Source organism: Hypanus sabinus, chromosome 3, assembly GCF_030144855.1.
Source record: "Hypanus sabinus isolate sHypSab1 chromosome 3, sHypSab1.hap1, whole genome shotgun sequence".
NCBI classification, from domain to species: domain Eukaryota; kingdom Metazoa; phylum Chordata; class Chondrichthyes; order Myliobatiformes; family Dasyatidae; genus Hypanus; species Hypanus sabinus.
This window is the reverse complement of record NC_082708.1, coordinates 5,134,022-5,152,247: the sequence shown is the minus strand read 5'-3', so window position 1 is coordinate 5,152,247 and position 18,226 is coordinate 5,134,022. Positions and strand designations below refer to the sequence as shown.

The 18,226-nt window shown below is 43.5% G+C and overlaps 1 protein-coding gene across 4 annotated transcripts in view; it reads right to left on the bottom strand.

Moving 5' to 3' along the window:
- Window positions 1-18,211, bottom strand: part of LOC132390999 (E3 ubiquitin ligase RNF121) — a 103,408-nt gene extending 85,197 nt beyond the window's left edge. Inside the window, exons 1-3 of one of the 4 annotated variants that reach the window (XM_059963591.1) lie at window positions 13,297-18,211; window positions 12,631-12,732; window positions 863-900 (exon numbers count right to left, since the gene is read on the bottom strand). In XM_059963591.1, the coding sequence (XP_059819574.1) occupies window positions 863-900; window positions 12,631-12,702 (110 nt within the window). In that variant the 5' untranslated portion in view covers window positions 12,703-12,732; window positions 13,297-18,211. Of the gene's footprint in view, window positions 1-841; window positions 901-12,535; window positions 12,555-12,630; window positions 12,733-13,296 lie in introns of those variants that run through there. The other 3 variants (XM_059963592.1, XM_059963594.1, XM_059963593.1) reach the window with 3 other exon arrangements.
- Between the last annotated feature and the right edge of the window lie 15 nt (window positions 18,212-18,226).

The following is an 18,226-nucleotide window of genomic DNA, read 5'->3' as shown; positions in this document are numbered from 1 at the left end:
AGGTAGGGGTAGAGGCAGATATATTAGGCACTTAGAAGAGATGTTTAGATAGGCACATGTATATGAGGTATATGGAAGGATATTATTAGAATCAATTGATTTTTATGTTTTAATAAGATATTAGATGAATTAATGCAAGTCTAAAATTGTCATTTTTACTGACAATTTGTGTTTCTAACAAACGTATATTTTCATAATACTATGTGGTGTTTTGCTTCTACCTACTGGTGGAAAAGTGGTATAGCAGTTACATAAAAGTTTATCACCTTTTTCATTTGCTAAGTATTAGCACATGACCCGCATGCGCTGACTATTGTCTTAATTGGTCCTTTTAATCTCAAGAATGTGGTGTTATCTGAAGAATAAAAGCACTAGCTTTTGCAAAGGCACCATTTTGTTCTTGTCCTCGGCATTGTCCTCTGTCTTTCCATTAGCTTCACGTGCTCTGCATCTGCTACTTTGTTTAAACTTTAAAATAAATAATCATGAAGCAACAAGTTTCCACTCATTTTTGGACTTCAAAAGAATCTGGGGATCAGAAAAAAAATCACAGAGATCCCACAATATGGATATTGTGCAGGCACATCTTTAGTTGGCGACCTGAATATTAATTTATTTGATTCAGTTCAACACTCTGGGCCGAAGGGGCTGTTCTATGCTCGATCTTGATGGCCACTTTATCGAAGTCCTTCATAAATTTCAAAGACATTTTTTAACAATGAAAATTCTGAGTGATAGCTTAAAGAAAAGAATTGATTCAATAATTTCTTCATCAGGTTCAGGTCTGGAATCATCCTTGTAAATTTCCTTAGCACCTTCTCCAATGCCTCTATCCCCCTACCTTACTGTGCATGTGTCTCACCTCCATCTTTCTTCTGGTGACAAGCCTGTCAAGTCAATCTGAAAGAAAAGACAAAAAATCATTAGAGGCAAAGATTGCTTGGGTTAATCCGCATTCAGTTAAGGAGACATACCAGTGGAAGGACTCAGCATAAAGTACAGGGATTGTGAGAACAAATCAAACAGACATATCAGGCAGCATTACAAACCATGGTCATTAATTATTCCCATCAGCTACTAGATGTGACTAAGGAGATTTCTATACAATTACAAGATAACTTCCCAAGACTTCCCACGTTTTACACCTTCTAACCACCCTATGTAATAATCAGTTTGAAGGAACCATGAACTTGGACCCCAATATCCCTCTGCTCATCAACTCTGTTAAGGATCTTACCAGTAACAGTATACTAAGTCAATGTTTGACATACCAAAGTACAACACATATTTGCAGGGTTAAACTCCATCAGACATTTCTCTGACTACTTCTGCAACTGGGCTAAGCCCCACTGGGTCCTTAGCCAGTCTTCCACACTGTCCACACCACCAATCTTTCTATTGTTTGCAAACTTGTGAATCCACACATTTTCATCCAGGTCACATACATGCATCAAAACCAGCACAGATCCCAGTATGGGCTCTTGTAGAACACTACAGACCCTAAGTCCCCCTGACCACTATCTTCTGTGGGCAAGCTAGTTTTGAATCCAATTGGCCAATTAACCATGGACCCCATGGATCTTAATCTTCTGGATGAGCCTCTCATGAGAGACTTAAACAAGCGCCTTAAAATCCATGCACACAACATCCACAACTTTAAAATCATCACCCAATAACCTTCAGTAAGATCATGGATAATCTATTATCTCAGAGCCATTTTCCTGCACTAATCCCTTATCACAGAGTCTTAATATCCAGAAATGTATTCAATCTTGAATACATTTGACAATTGAACTGGAAGAGCTTTCTACTCATCTGTTATCAGTCATTATATATAGCTTTTCATGAATTCCATTTTAATTCTTTATCTTTCTGTAAAGGCCTGCAAGAAAATGAGCCTCAAGGTAGTTTATTGTAACACATAATCTCTTACAATCTTATTATGAGTTAATTAGATAACACATTTTATCAAGTCAATATACAATGGCCAAAGCCTGAAAGGCCTGTCCTGTCTTTGCATTACAAGATTATCCATGAATGTGTGCCTGCATGGGAGGGAGGAACTGGACCGTTTTGCTGTTGTGGCTTTGTTTGTTTGTGTGTCCTTTGTTACTCTGCCAAGCACTGTGAGCTCGCAATGTTGGTGCCGGAATGCGTGGCGACGCTTGCGGGCTGCCCCCAGAACATCTTTTAGGTTGCGTTGGTTGTTAATGCAAATAACACATTTCACTGTACAAGAAATACTGCAGATGCTGAAAATCCAGAGCAGCACACTCAAAATGCTGGAGGAACTCAGCAGGTCAGCCAGTGTCTATAGAGGGGAATAAACTGTTGACATTTTGGGCCTGATGAAGGGCGTCACCCAAAATGCCAACTGTTATTTCCTCACCATGGCTGCTGCCCGACCTGCTGAGTTCCTCCAGCATTTTGTGCAATTTGTTGTATGTTTCCATGTACATGTGCACCTCCATCACTGTGTGGTTTGGAGCCGCCACCAAGCAGGATAGAACCAGACTACAGCGCACAGTGAGGACTGCCAAGCGCATCATTGGAGCCTCCCTGCCCTCTATTGTGGACCTGTACTCTCCCAGGTTGAAGAAGAGGGCGGGGAACATCATGAAGGACTCCTTCCATCCTGCGCACGGACTGTTTGAACTACTTCCATCTGGTAGGTGCTTCAGATCCCTCCAGACTAAGACTAATAGGCACTGTAGAAGTTTTTTCCCTACTGCGGTCAGTTTGCTGAACAGTTGACTGCCGGTTAACTGTCGGCTAACTATTACTTGGATTGCACTACTTGTATGTATTATCTATATTTTCATTTATATTTATCATTATTATTGTTATGAGCAGAGAGACAACATCTGCCGGAAGTAAATTCCTTGTATGTGTACAGGTACTTGGCGATTAAAGTCTGATTCTGATTCTGATGTGATAAAGAAATGAATCTGAACACATAGACTTTAACAAGGTTTACTTTGACTACTTTATTATGACATATTCGATAGATTTCTGTATGTTAGAAGAATCAAGAGAGTTGCAATTCACATAGCTGGCCAATGTACAAATGCTAAATTAAACTGGAAATTACGTTTTGGAATACGAGTCTTAAATTATGGAACATTCAAATGAGCATTCCATTAAAGAACTTAGTTCACAGTGAGATGACCTTTCAGAAATCAGATGACAGCAGGGGGTGGGGGGAAGAAGTTGTTCCTGATTCATTGACTATGTGCCTTTAGGCTGCTTTTGTACCTCCTTCCTGAAGGTAGCAATCAGAACAAGGCATGTCCTGGATACGACAGTGCTCATGATAGACCACTCCCTGCAGCTTACTTCGATCCTATGCAGTAGCCCCGTCCCCTGCCAGACAGCGATACAGCCAGTCAGAATGGTCTCCGCAGTACACCTGTAGAAATCTGAGCGTTTTTGATGACGTACCAGATCTTCTCAGACCCAAAATGAAACACAGCCTCTGCCATGCCTTCTTTGTGGCTGCATCAATATGTCGGGTCCAGGTTAGATCCTCAGAGATATTTTCACCCAGCAGGAACTGGAAATTGCTCACTCTCTCCACTTCTCATAACCTAACAAATAGGAGTACCGCTCAGCACCATCTCTCCTCATATCTACTGATTCCTCTAGTATTGAGAATATACTCAGTGGCCATTTTATCAGGTACACCTGCTCTTACTCAAACATATAATTAACCAATCTTGTGGCAGCATAAGAGCAAAAAGTGACACCTTTGACGATGTAACACACCATGAACACACCAAGCACTTGATGGCAAGAGTTGTCGAACAGGTATCGCTGACTAGCACTTGTGTTGTTAGAGTGCTTTAGCTTTGTTTTCTGATTTTAACAGGAAATGTCTTGTGATGTCACACAGAAGTACTTCTATGAGTCGCAATTACTTAATTGTTCACCACCCTAACTTGGGGAGTAAGGGTTTCTGCTGTTCTCTTAGCTTTTTGCCAGTACATGGACAGACAGATGAAAGCTCATCTACAAACACTCAGTAGCCACTGGATCACCTGTACACCTACTTGATATTGCTAATATCTAATCAGCCAATCATGTGGCAGCAACTCAATGCATAAAAGCATGCAGACATGGTCAAGAGGTTCAGTCATTGTTCAGACCAAACATCAGAATGGGGAAGAAATATGATCGAAGTGGCTTTGACTGTGGAATAATTGTTGGTGCCAGACAGGGTGGTTTGAGTATCTCAAACTGCAGATCTGCGATTTTCACGCTCAACAGTCTCTAGAGTTTACAGAGAATAGTGTGAAAACCAGTGAGTGGTAGTTCTGTGGGTGAATATTCCTTGTTAATGGGAGGTCAAAGTATAGCCAGACTGGTCCAAGCTAACAGGAAGGTAATAACAATGCATTACAACAGCAGTATGCAGAAAAACATCTCCAAATGCACAACACATCGAACCTTTAAGTGGATTGACTACACAGCAGAAGACCAAACCAGGTTCCACTCCTGTACCTAATAAAGTGGCCACTGAGTGCATATTCACTTGGTTTGAATAAACTCAATGTCTGAGCTCCCTCTGGAGCAGAGAGCACCACAGATTTATCAGTCGGAATGGTAGATCATCTAGAAATTTTTTTTGTTTTGTTGAAGCATAAAGAATTCTTACAGAACTTGAGGGTAGATGTGGTGTTTCTAGATCAGGCATCAGTGACAAAATAATGGGCCAGCTTTAACAATGGACAGTGGGTGGGAATTGAATCCCGATCTCTGGCGCAGTAAAGCGTTTCACTATCCGCTACATTACCAATGCCATCTACAATTAATTGCTTGGGATGCTCTTTCAGACTCAGAAAGAGTTAACAATTTTCAATATATAGTTTTGTCTGTTTTTAAGAGGGTACGTTGGAGGCACAGTAGTGTAGTGGTTAGCACAATAGCTCTACAGCTCCAGCATTCTCTGATCGGGGTTCGAATCTCACTGCTGCCTACTGTACACTCTCCCCGTGACTGTGTGTTTCCTCCCACATTCTAATAACTTAGGGCTAATAAGATGTGGGCATACTACATTGTCGCCAGAAGCATGGTGACACTTGCAGGCTGCCCCCCAGCACATCCTTGGACTGTGTGGCTGTTGATGAAAATGACACATTTCACTGTATGTTTCCATGTACAGGTTACTAGTAAAGTTCTAATCTTTAATTCAAGCATCGTTGGTCAGGATCTAGGCCAACAACACCCCAGTACAGTAGGATGCACTACATGCAAGTGATGACATTCTAGTCACATTACTGTCCAATGGCAAACCTTTCACAACATTATTCGAACAGAGAGTGCAGCATGTCCTAGGCAAAGAGTCCAAACGAGCCATAAATAAACAAACCAGTTACTTAAATTCTATTAATGGCACAGACTGAAAATTATTGGCATTCTGCTTACAAAGCAACAATCACTCTTTATACAGACAGGCCTTTCCAGCCAACGAGCCACCAATTTAACAGCAGCCCAACCAGAGGACAATTTACAATGACAAATTAACCTACTAACTGGTACATCTTTGCACTGTGGAAGGAAACCAAAGTATTCCACGTGGAGGACATACAAACTCCTCACAGAGAAAGCCAGGACGAAACCCCGATCTCCAATGCCCTGCATTGTAATAGCATTGTGCTGATTGTGTTCGTCACACATAGATTGATAACAGTGAAATGTGCTGTTTTGTGTCAAGGACCAGCACATTCCGAGGATGTGCTGGGGGACAGCCCACAAGTGTCATCATGCTTCCAGCAACAACATATCATGCCCACAACTCACTAACCCACCAGTTGTGTGTGTTGAATTACTAACCTGTGTATCTTTAAAGTTAAATTAGGTTTATTTGTCACATGTACATCAAAACATACAGTGAAATGTGTCGTTTTCTGTCAACGATCAACACAGACTGAGGATGAAAGATGGGGACGGTGGGCAAAGAGGTCCAAAATCATGAGGTGACTCGTGGAAAAGAGGCACGGGGTCATGAATGACTCCATCTCAAAGCGGCGAGGAAGACTGAAGCATTGAGGTGAATAAGGAGGGGGTCAGCAAATACTCAGCATGGATTGGTGCATTCGGCCCTTGATCAATAGCATCAGGACCCGGGTGGGCAGTCACTCTTTATGTAAAGGACTCTTTACGCAGCTGCTCTCCTCATACGCAGATGAGAAGACGTTTCCCATATCCTGAAATGTATGTGAGTATTGAACTGCACTTTATATTGGTGTTTTTTTTCTTGTGGTCAATTGGCAGATGGGTGATCTGTTCATTTTTTGTGTGTCAGATGGGGAGATGGGGGTTTGGTGCTACTGTTACTGTTCTTTTCTTAAGTGCGGGTAGGGGTTGGAGATAGTTGATTGTTTTTTGCAGTGGGTGGGGGTTGGTGATTTTTCTTTTTCATGCCAGTGGTGGGCGTCGGGGGGTGGGGGGTTGGAGATGTATTTTCTGTCATCAACACCCATGGCCTTTTGGTATTTAATCGCCATCTGGAGTAGACAAATTTCGAAATTGTATTATACATGCATACTTTGGCAATAAAATGAACCTTTCACTATCTACTCCGAGTCTCATCATCTTATAAGGATATAAAGGATGTAAAGCTAAGGCTTTAGAAGGCATTGGTCAGGCTGCAACTGGAATATTGAGAGCTGTTTTGGTCCATTTTTCTAAGAAAGAATGTACTGGCATTTGACTGGGTACAGGGGAGGTTCACGGGATTATATTTATTTAGACATACAGAATGGAACAGGCCTTCTAGCCTTTCAAGCCGTGCTGCTCAGCAACCCACCTATTTAACCCTGGCCTAATCACAGGACAATTACAACAACCAAGTAACTTACTAGCCGGTACATCTGGTGTGAGGAAACCCATGGGCACATGGGAAAGAACATGCTTGGAGAGGACATCAGAACGTAACTCCAAACTCCTACACTCTGAGCTGCAACAGTGTGGCACCCAAATTATCCTAGGAATGAAAGGGTTAATGGATTAAGAATGCTTGATGGCTCTAGGCCTGTACTTGCTGGAGTTTAGAATGAGGGGGAACCTTACTGAAACCTATCACATATGAAAGACCTAGATAGAGTGGGCGTGGAGAGGATGTTTCCAATAGTGGGAGAGTCCAGGACCAGAGGACACGGCCTCAGAATACAAAGACACCTTTTTAGAACAGAGTGGAGGAAGAATTTCTTTAGACAGAGGATGGTGAATTTGTGGAAGTTATTGCCACAGACAGGTGTGTAGGGTCAACCTAGTCTCCCGGTGTATTTAAAATGAAGGGTGATTGATTGTTCATTAGTAATTCATCAAAGGCTACTGGGCAAAAAGCAGGAGAATGGGGTTGAGAGGAATAATAAATCACCTATGACAAAATGGTGGAGCAGACCCAACGGGCCCAAACAGCATAATTCTGCTCCTGTGTCTTATACACCTCTATCAAGTCTTCTCTCATCCTCCCTCACTCCAAAGAGAAAAGCCCCAGCTTGCTCATCATATCCTCATGTTACACATTCTCTAATGCAGGCAGCATCCTCTGCAACTCCTCTACAGCTTCCACATTCCACATCTTGAACACTTTCATTAAATAACCCCTAGCAATTCATGTGTTACTCCAGATTATGTATTTAAGCTTTTGTATGCAATTATATTTATTATGTTCTTTATCCTTTCGTGGGTTTTTGGGCTGCATCGGATCCAAAGTAACAATAATGTTGTTCTCCTTTACACTTGTGCACTGGAAATGACATTAAATAATCTTCAGGCTCCACCATTTGCTGGCTCTCATGTCTCCAACAGTATTATATTTGTGTTCAGTCAGTGGCCTGGGATAATTGATAAGCATATGGGTGGTTGGAGTTATTAGTTAGCCATGATCTCATTGAAGGAAGGGTATAAATAGTTTCCACCTCCTATCGATGCTATAGTAATCCTGTTTGGTGATTTGCACTCCTGCTTCAGGCAAGCTGCTCGTCCACATAATTGAATGTACAATCTTCTTCACCATAGTTGTTGCTGGGTCTTAATGATATGGATTTTAATTTTTCTGTGGGCTGAAACTTATTATCTAGATTAAGATTGTCATGAGCTGTTGAAGGATTCTAAAGAGCTGGGAAGAGAGTACCTTCAATCAAACTGATGCACCAAGTCTTAGTCTACTGTAATGCATAAACACAAGAGTTTCTGCAGATGCTGGAAATCCAGAGCAACACACATAAAATGCTGGCAGAGCTCAGCAGGTCAGGTAGCATCTACAGAGGTGGATAAACGGTTGATATCTCGGGCTGAGATCCTTGATCAGGACCTAATGCACGTTAGCAGACTTGAATTCAAGAGCAGCAGGGTAAGACCACAATTGAAGTATAATGTTTAGTCCTGGTCACCTCATTTATAGAAAGCTTCTACAACTTGAGAGAGAGCAGATTTACCAGGACCTGATAGAGGTGTACAAGATGATGAGAGGCATTGATAGTGTGGGTAGTCAGAGGCTTTTTCCCCAGGGCTGAAATGGTTGCCGCAAGAGAACACAAGAGCTGGGGAGTAGGTAAAGAGGAGATGTCAGGGGTAAATTTTTGACTCAGAGAGTGGTGAGTGCGTGAAACGGGCTGCCGGCAACGGTGGTGGAGGCGGATACGATAGGGTCTTTTAAGAGACTTTTGGATAGGTACATGGAGCTTAGAAAAATAGAAGGCTATGGGTAAGCCTAGTAATTTCTAAGGTAGGGATATGTTCGGCACAACTTTGTGGGCCAAAGTGCCTGTATTGTGCTGTAGGTTTTCTATGTTTCTATCACCCTGCCTGGATTGGAGGGATTTACCAGAACCCTGCCCAGATTGGAGAGCATGTCTTATGAGGATAGGCTGAGCAAGCTAGTGCTTTGCTTTTTGGAGTGAAGGAGGATGAGAGGAGACTTGATTGAGTTACACAAGATGTTAAGACGCATTTATAGAGTGGAAAGAGACCATTCTCCCCCAGGGTGGAAATGGCCAATACAAGAGTGCACAATTTTAAGGTGATTGGAGAGAAGTATAGGAGGAATGTCAGAGGTAGGTTTTCTTTTTAAATGCACACAGAGGGAGTGGTGGGTGTGTGGAACATGCTGCCAGGGGTGGTGGTATAGATAGATCCATTAGGGACATTTAACAGACTTTTACATAGGCATACATGGATGATAGAAAAATAAAGGGCTATGTGAGAAGGAAGGGTTAGATTGATCTCGGACTAGTTTTGAAAGCGTGGCACAACATTGTGGGCCAAAGGGCCTGTAATATGCTATAATTTCTATGCACTAAGGTACAGTGGAAAAATTTTTGCATGCAATCCAGTGACATCATTTCATCACAACAGTGCACTGAGACAGTACAAGGGAAACACATCAACAGAATATTATTGTTACATAGAAAGTACATTGTGGTACCATGGCATGCACTGGCCTTCATGTGTGGCATAACTGTTTCTACTGACAGGAGAAGGGGCAAAGGCAGGTTACTGCTCTGGGTAATGGGGCTCATCAGCCATGGTTGGCAGCTCATCTAACGGAAGGAAAACTGATGCATTGTCCATGGTTGATGCAGGGCCTCAATGGCTGATCAAAAAAAGCAACATCTTTGATTATGGAAGGCCCTCAGCATTGCACTTGAGGGCAATTGTTGTCTAACAGGTATCGCTGTCTAGTTACTTGTATTGTTATAGTGGTTTAGCCTGTGTGCTGAATTTAGCTGGAAACACCTTGTGATGTCACACATAGACAGACTTAATTGTTCACAGCCCTTAACCTGGGAAGTAACATTTTCTTGTTCTCTTAGCATTTTGCCAGTACACGGATAGACAGACCAACACCTGTAACCCTGCTTCTTAATGCAAATATCTAATCAGCAAATCATATGGCAGCAACTCAATGCATAAAAGTATGCAGACATGATCAAGAGGTTCAGTTGTCGCCCAGACAAATCATCAGAACGGGGAAGAAACATGAACTATGTGACCTTGACCGTGGAATGATTATTGGTGCCAGAAGGGATGCATTGAGTATCTCAGAAACTGCTGATCTCCTGGGATTTTTCACGCAGCCATCTCCAGAGATTGGTGCAAAAAACAAAAAATTGTCGAGTGAGCAGTAGTGCAGTGAGTGAAAACACCTTGTTATAATAAGGCAGACAAAGGCTGCACATATTAAACAGAAAACAATGGAGAGAAGAGCTGACAGGTGCAGTTCTTGAGATTTACCACCCTCTGGCTGAAGAAATTCCTCTTCATCTCTGTCACAAGAGTCAAGTGCACTGAGACATAGGAGCAGAATTAGGCTGTTCGGCTCATCAAGTGTGCTCCACCATTACATCATGGGTGATTGATTATTCCTCTCAACCTCATTTTCATGCCTTCTCCCCATACTAATCAAGAACCTATCAAACTCCGCTTTAAATATACTTGGCCTCTACAGCCAGCTGTGGCAATGAATTCCGTAGATTCACCACCCTCTGGCTAAGGAAATTCCTCTTCATCTAATCTCCAAATGGACGTCGCTGTATTCCAAGCGTCTGGTCCTTGACTCTCCCGCTATAGGAAACATCTTCTCTACATCCATTCTTTAGGTTACAGTGAGATCTGCCCCTTGTTCTTTTTAAATTCCAGCTAGTACAGGCCCAGAGCCATCAAATAATCCTCATTCATTTACCCTTTCAGTCCCAGAATCTTTCTCATGAACCTTTCTGATGCCAGTACATCCTTTCTTACATAAGTGGCCTAAAACTGCTTACAGTACTCCAAGTTCAGTCTGACCAATGGCTTAAAAAGCCTCAGGATCCATGCCAATCATTAAGAACCAGTCCACACTAATCTCATTTACCAGCACTTGATATTTACCAGCTTTAGTGACTGAAATGATCTAGATATTTAACAGCTGTGAGTCCCTTGCCTCCACCACCACAGGCAACGCATTCCAAATCTTATCATGCTTTGGGGGGGGGGGGGGGGGGAAGCCAATCCACTCTAAACCCCTTACCCTTAATCTAGCTTTAAACACTTTATTCTAGAAAAGCACAGTAGAGGAAATCGGATTAAAAAGCAGTTAGATGGAATTGCAATGGCAATTTTGATGAAAAGTTAGCAGATGCAACTGATCGAAAGCAACACGTGCTCACACACAAAATGCTGGAGATACTCAGCAGTGTCTGATGTTGCCTGACCTGCTGAGTCCCTCCTGTATTCTGTAGATTCTTCTCTTGTGAGTTATTTGCCTCCACCACCACCACCCCAGACAATATACTCCTTCCCAATCTTGTCTTCCTTTGGATGGCAAAAAATACCTCTCTCCATTATTCTTAATCTAATATCAATTTCATAACAGCAAGACAGAGGGAATTGAATTTAAAAGATAGAATGACACCGATTTAAACAACAGTCATCAGTTGACTGGAAGTCACAGATTAGAAAACTACAGCACAGAAACAGGTCCTTCAGTCCAGCTAGTCCATGGTAAACTGTCATTCTGCCTAGTCGTATCGACCTGTACCAGGAACATAGCCTTCCATATCCATCCCATCCATGTACTCATCCAAATTTCTCTTAAATGTCAAAATCAATTCCACATCCATCACTTACGCTGACAGCTCGTTCCACACTCATGCCACCCCTCGAGTTAAGAAATTTCCTCTCAGGTTCCCCTTAACTATTTCACCTTCCACCCTTAACCCATTTAGTTCTAATTTCATCCAACCTCAGTGGAAAAAGCCTGTGGAAAACCCCAATCTATACTCCTCAATTGTGTATAATTCTATCAAATTTCCTCTCATTCTCCAAAACTCCAGAGAATAATGTCCTGTCCTATTTAACCTTTCCCTGTACCTCATGTCCTCAAGTCCTGAGCAGATTGTTCTCTCACAGGGCTCTGCAGAAAACCCGCTCTGTTGCTAACTGAATGTAAAAGTGAGGCTGCTCCTGACGGAATGGGGTGGAAAATCAGAGGTCATTGATGTCCCTTTCTGCACACAATTATGGTTAGGAATTTTTGGTGTAAGGGAACGATGACTGTTCAAGGATATAGACAAGTTCACTCACTGCCGGCGGCGGGGGCGAGGCGTGCACAAGGATCAATGGCGATGGGACTTGGATTGGGACTAAGGTGATCAACGGCGGAGAATGGGACCGGTAGCGGGCAGGGATACGGAGCCTCGGCAGTTCGGACGGAACCGGCGTCCAGCAGACATTGGGCGGGGGACCGGGAAACCTCGATGGCCGAACCAGCTCGTGTACCAGGATACGGTGGGAAGCAGACACCTCACGGTGATAGGCGGACACGGAAGCAGAATTCGGGGCACCGTGGAGGACGGAAAGGGTATGGGATTAGGCGGGAAGGAGACCGGGACATGGTGTCGGGCGGGGAGACGGGATCTAGCAGCCCATGGCAACGAGGAGGGTCTGGAACTGAGGAGGATCGGGACCGGGACCCGGTGGCGGGCGCAACCGGATCGGGGCGGGGACGAGATGCCAGGTTGGCCCTGTGTTCTCATTTGAAACCGACCATGGACTACGTGGCCTGTCTGAGTCCAGGAAGAAACTGGGGACCCGTCGGAAGGCGAGAGCGGCTCACGAAGCGTATGACAGTGCTGCGCTCACCGGCTCCTCCTCCATCTCATGTCTGTGATCTCCGTGCGGCCCGGGCCCATCTACTTCCAACACCGCCGCCATCTTTAGCCTGGTAACCAAGAACAGCACATCCTGTTGGCCGAGAAATTCCGGCCAATGAGCTCTAGAGATGCTTTAATGTGGGTCGAGTGCCTTTTGGCCACATGAGCAGATGGATCTCGTGGCGCTTAGCGGCCCCGCCCACTCTGTGACAAGGGGGTCACGTGATTCGCGGGGACCGGGGCAGGATCCGGTGAGGGTGTTCGTAGGTCGGAGTGCGTATGACGGGGTAAGAAAGATGGAGAGTGAACGTGGTTGTTCAATCTACAGCGGTGTCCGAGTCACATCAGTACTACATGGTGTCAGAAGAAATCGCGGGGAAAAAAGGAAGAGGAGACACGTAAGAGATGTCACAGTGACAGCCACCGCCAGGTTTAAGCCTGCGAGGTAATCTTGCTGAGAACTGGGAAGTGTGGATCCAGCAGCGTGAGCTGTTTTGTAGCTGAAAAGACGGAGAAAGTGCTACGTTTCTGCTTGTGGCGGGGGAAGAGGCAATAAAGGTTTGCAACACGTTCGTCTTCCAAGATGATGAGCAAGATAAAATTGAAGTGTTGAAGAAAAAGTTTCAAGATTACTGTGAACCGAGAAAAAACCTACCGTACATCCGATACATGTTTTTCACGAGGGCTCAAGGGCCAACGGAGACCATAGACGCCTATGTAACAGATGTGAAGTACAAGGCAAAAGACTGTGAGTTCAGACAACTACATGATTCTTTAATACGTGACAGGATTGTATGCGGCATACGAGATGATCAACTGAGAGGCAGGCTGTTGAGAGAGGCGGAGCTTACACTAGAAAAGGCAATTGACGTTTGCCATGCCAGCGAGATCACGTCAAGTCAGGTTAGAGTGCTCAATGAAGAGATTGAAGTACACAAAATAAAAACTGTGAAAACTGACAAGAGTAGGACAAAGCCAGCTCCACAGGATAATCAAAAGGAAGTTAACTGCAACAGATGGTTATAAACATGGATACAGAAAATGTCCAGCCTTTGGTCAGACATGCAAGTTATGCAAGAAAAGAAATCACTTTGCAAAGATGTGCAAATTGCAGGAGCACGCAAGCAAAAGAGCTACTATGACAGACGTACAAGACAGTTGCCAGATCTGTATATAGGTGAAATTGTCAGAATACAGAGAGGAGACACGTGGCAGCCAGCTGTGGTTGTGAACAGACATCAGCAACCAAGATCCTTCATAGTTCACATGCCGGATGGAAGAGTCTACAGGAGGAACAGGAAGCATCTGCTGAAGACAGGCGAGAGGGTGTTTCCACGTACAGATACACAGGACATTTCCACAGATACAGACATGGAAACAAACGACACCAAGAGTGAGGGGCGCGACGAAACCCCACGGTGCAATGAAGGTGAAGGTTCGGCGTGGGCCGACCGAGGTGGAAATGCAGACCGCAAAGACACAGAGGTCACTCGAGAGACTGACACTGATGAAGGACAAGCACAGTCACAGTTGTGTTACACACTGTCTGGGAGACAAGTCAAACTTCCAGCTAGATACAGAGACTAGATCTACCTACAGTCTCATGCAGCTTGAGGCAAAGTCACACGTTATAAGTTCCAAGGTGTGAAATAAAAGGTTTATCAGTCTATGTTAGTAAAAGATAATACACTGCTGTTAGTATTGTAAGATTCAGTGTACAATACAGTATAAGAAGTTAAGATTTTTTTTAAGTTTATGTCATGGCTGTTGCAATGTAAGAAAGGCACACCTAGAGGCATTGTTTTGGTAGTTCACAGTGTTGTAAAAAAACATCTTGAGAAGGGGGATGTAATGTATTGTGTGTGTGAGTATTTGTAGGTCAGAGTGCGTATGATGTCAGGACGGGGATAAGAAAGATGGGAAGTTTGTTGAATAAACGTGGTTGTTCAAACTACAGCGGTGTCCGAGTCGCATAAATACTACACCGCTGACTTACGTGACGTGAAATTCGTTTTGCAGCAACAGTATAGTATGAAACGTAAAAAATAAATAAATTGTGCATAAAAAAGGAATAGTGAGGACCAGTCAGAAATCTGGGAAGAATCTGTATACAAAACGTTGATTGTGTGCCTTCAGACTCCTGTAACTCCTTATTAACTTACTTATTTAGAGGTACAGCGCAGAACAGACCCTTTCATCACGATGAGCTAGCAACCCACCAATGAGTAATCCACCTACTAACCAGAACATCTTTGGCATGTGTGAGGAAACCGTAGCACCCGCAGGAAGCCCACTCGGTGACAAGAAAATCTATAGGTGCTGGAGATCCAAAGCAACACACACAAAATGCTGGGGAAATCAGCAGGTCTTGGCCCAAAACGTTGACCTTTTACTTTTTTCCATAGATGAAACCTACACAGTCATGGGGAGAATGTACAACTTCCTACGGACGGTGTTGGAATTGAACTCCAAATTGCAGAACGGCCCGAGCTGTAGTAGCGTCACGTTAACTGCTAGACTACCGTGGCGTTCATGATGGTAGTAACGAGAAGAGGCCACGTCCCAGGTGGCGAGGGTTCTTAACGATGCTGTATTCTTGAGGCATTGCCTTGTTAAAGATGTCAGTGGTAGGGAGGCTACGGCCCATGGTGGAGCTGGCTGAATCTACAACCCTCTTCAGATTCTTGCGATCCTCCGCATTGGAGCCTCCATACCAGACAGTGATGCAACCAGTCAGAATGCTCCCCACTGTACATCTATTGAAACTTGCAAGAGTCTATAGAGACATGCAGGAACCAGCTGTCCTCGATGGGCTCTGCCTGCACTTTCTAGCAATTAACCAGTCAGCTTAACACTAGAACACAATTTTTTTAAAGTGTTACTTCCTCAGAATATGTTTTTGCTTGAAGCTGAACACATATTCTACGCTCATTGGAGCGTAGAAGGTTGAGGGGGGATTTGATCGAGGTATTTAAAATTTTGAGAGGGATAGATAGAGTTGACGTGAATAGACTGTTTCCATTGAGAGTGGGGGAGATTCAAATGAGAGGACATGATTTGAGAGTTAGGGGGCAAAAGTTTAAGGGAAACACCAGGGGGTATTTCTTTACTCAGAGAGTGATAGCTGTGTGGAATGAGCTTCCTGTAGAAGTAGTAGAGGCCAGTTCAGTTGTGTCATTTAAGGTAAAATTGGATAGGTATATGGACAGGAAAGGAGTGGAGGGTTATGGGCTGAGTGTGGGTAGGTGGGACTAGGTGAGATCAAGAGTTTGGCACTGACTAGGAGGGCCGAGATGGCCTGTTATATGGTTATATAATTTCAGACTACATGTATCACATAGGAATTTGGAGAAAAAAAGAAATTAACTTTTATTGAATATAATGTGTTTAACTGCATAACGATGCTGATGCTTTGCAGTAGTTCAAATAAGCTAAAAATATTTTGTTGGTGATTTTTGTTTGTTCTCAGTGTCTGAGGCTTCCTGCTTAAGTGTCCAACAATAATCAGCCAGCATTGATGGATTCCAGTTGCCCTGATAGCGATTCTCCATGACAGCAATGGAGTGAAATCTTTCACGTTGCTCGTCACTGACAGCACCAAGATTTGCAGGGGAAAAGTCTAAATGGGAATGCAGAAAATTAATCTTCAGTGACACGTAGCACTTGATGGTTTTGTACGCTTGAAACATATTGTCAACCAGCTGTACATAGTGGGGTGCTCTAGTCGCCAAGAAAATTACAACAACATCCTCAAATGCCTTCGACGTGATTTTCTCCAGTCCCAGTAGATTTTCAAACTGCCTGTCATTGGTGACCTGTTCAATTTGAGGACCAACAAAAATGCCTTCCTTAATCTTGGCATCGGTTACTCTGACTTGAATTATGATTGGAAATAACAAATCTAGACAATTTTTATAAAATGGTATGAGATAGGGAAATTTCATGGTGATTTTCATGATCTTCAACCCAAAATCTATAAGATGTACCCAAAAGTATTGAGGAGTAAAATCTTTGCTGTCAAGTGTAATCAAAGACCCCAATAATCCCGGACATTCTCTTATCCAATATCCCATTGGTCAGAGATACAAAAGCCTGGAAGAACATACCACCAGGCTCAAGGATGCTTTATATCCTTCTGTCATCAGAAACTTGAATGTACAATATGATAGACTCTTGGCCTCACAATCTACCTCGATATAATCTTGCAGTTTATCATTGATTTGCACTGCACATTTTTTTGGTAGCTTTTACACTTTGTTCTGCTTTGCTATTGTTTTATCTTATTCTAGCTCATTGCACTGTGTAATGATTTGATAAATATGAATAGTATTTTCACCGTTTCTTGGTACATGTGAAATTGCGCGGTATGGTAGTGTAGTGGTTAGCTCAATGCCTTTACAGCTTGGGACACTGGAGTTAGGAATTCAGTCCCGGCGTCCTCTGTGAGGAGTTTGTACGTCCTTGCGGAATGCGTGAGTTTTCCCAGATGCTCCTGTTTCCTCTGACAGTTTGAAGATTTACTGGGTAGGTTACCTAGTCATTGTAAAGTATCATGTGATTAGGTTAGTGTTAAACTGGGGTTGCACAGCTCCAAGGGCCAGAAGGGCCTACTCTGCACTGTATCTCCAAATAAATAAAATTAAAACTAATAAATCAATATCAATACTAAATCCTCTCAAACTGCTAATGAACATGTTGCTTCGTAATTACCAGGAAACTTTAGTTTTCATAACAGAGCCAAGTGTGGGGTACTGTAGTTTTGGAAATCAAATGTAAAGGAACAGTATATAGCCTTCAAGATTTATAAGAGTGCTTTTGTATTTTTGCAGTCTCTGCACTATTTGTCTCTATCTCATCCATGGATCCTTAACCAGTGTTTACCAGAGAATTCCCTCTGGGGCAGCATGGTGGCGTAGTGGTTAACATAGTACTTTATGGTGAGTTAACAGTGATCCATTCCCGCCTCTGTCTGTACGTTCTCCCCATGACTGCGTGGGTTTCCTTCGGGTGCTTCAGTTTCCTCCCACAGTCCAAGGGCGTACAGGTTAGTAAGTTGTATACCTGCTATGTTAGTGCTGAAATCATGGCAACATATGTCGGCTGCCCCCAGCACCGTGTACCACATGTACATGGAGTGTGTGAGGCTGCAGCCTCTTTTTGCATATTTGCGTGGGCTGCTTCTCGCCTTCTGGCTGCATTTTAGTCCCACCCTGTTTATATATGGTCATCCAGTAAGGAAGGGGGCATGGAGGGATGAGGATGTCCTAGTCAACTTGCTCCTGGGGCAGGCGAAATCTGCCATCCGTGGGTCTTGGAAACGGGTGGCGGGGGGATCTCCCCGGGCAGACTGCCTGGCAATGTTTAGGGGGTATGTTCGTGCCCGGGTAACTATTGAAAAAGAACACGCGCAGTCCACAGCGGCCTTGGAGGAGTTTCGAGACCGTTGGGCTCCGCGGGGTGTAAATGCCATCATGGATAGGGATGGCAAAATTCTGGTGTAATGTCTATTGTCTATTTGTAGTGCAGTAATTGTGTTTGCCACTGTTTTGTATATATTGTATAGCACCGAAATTTGTAATAAAGGA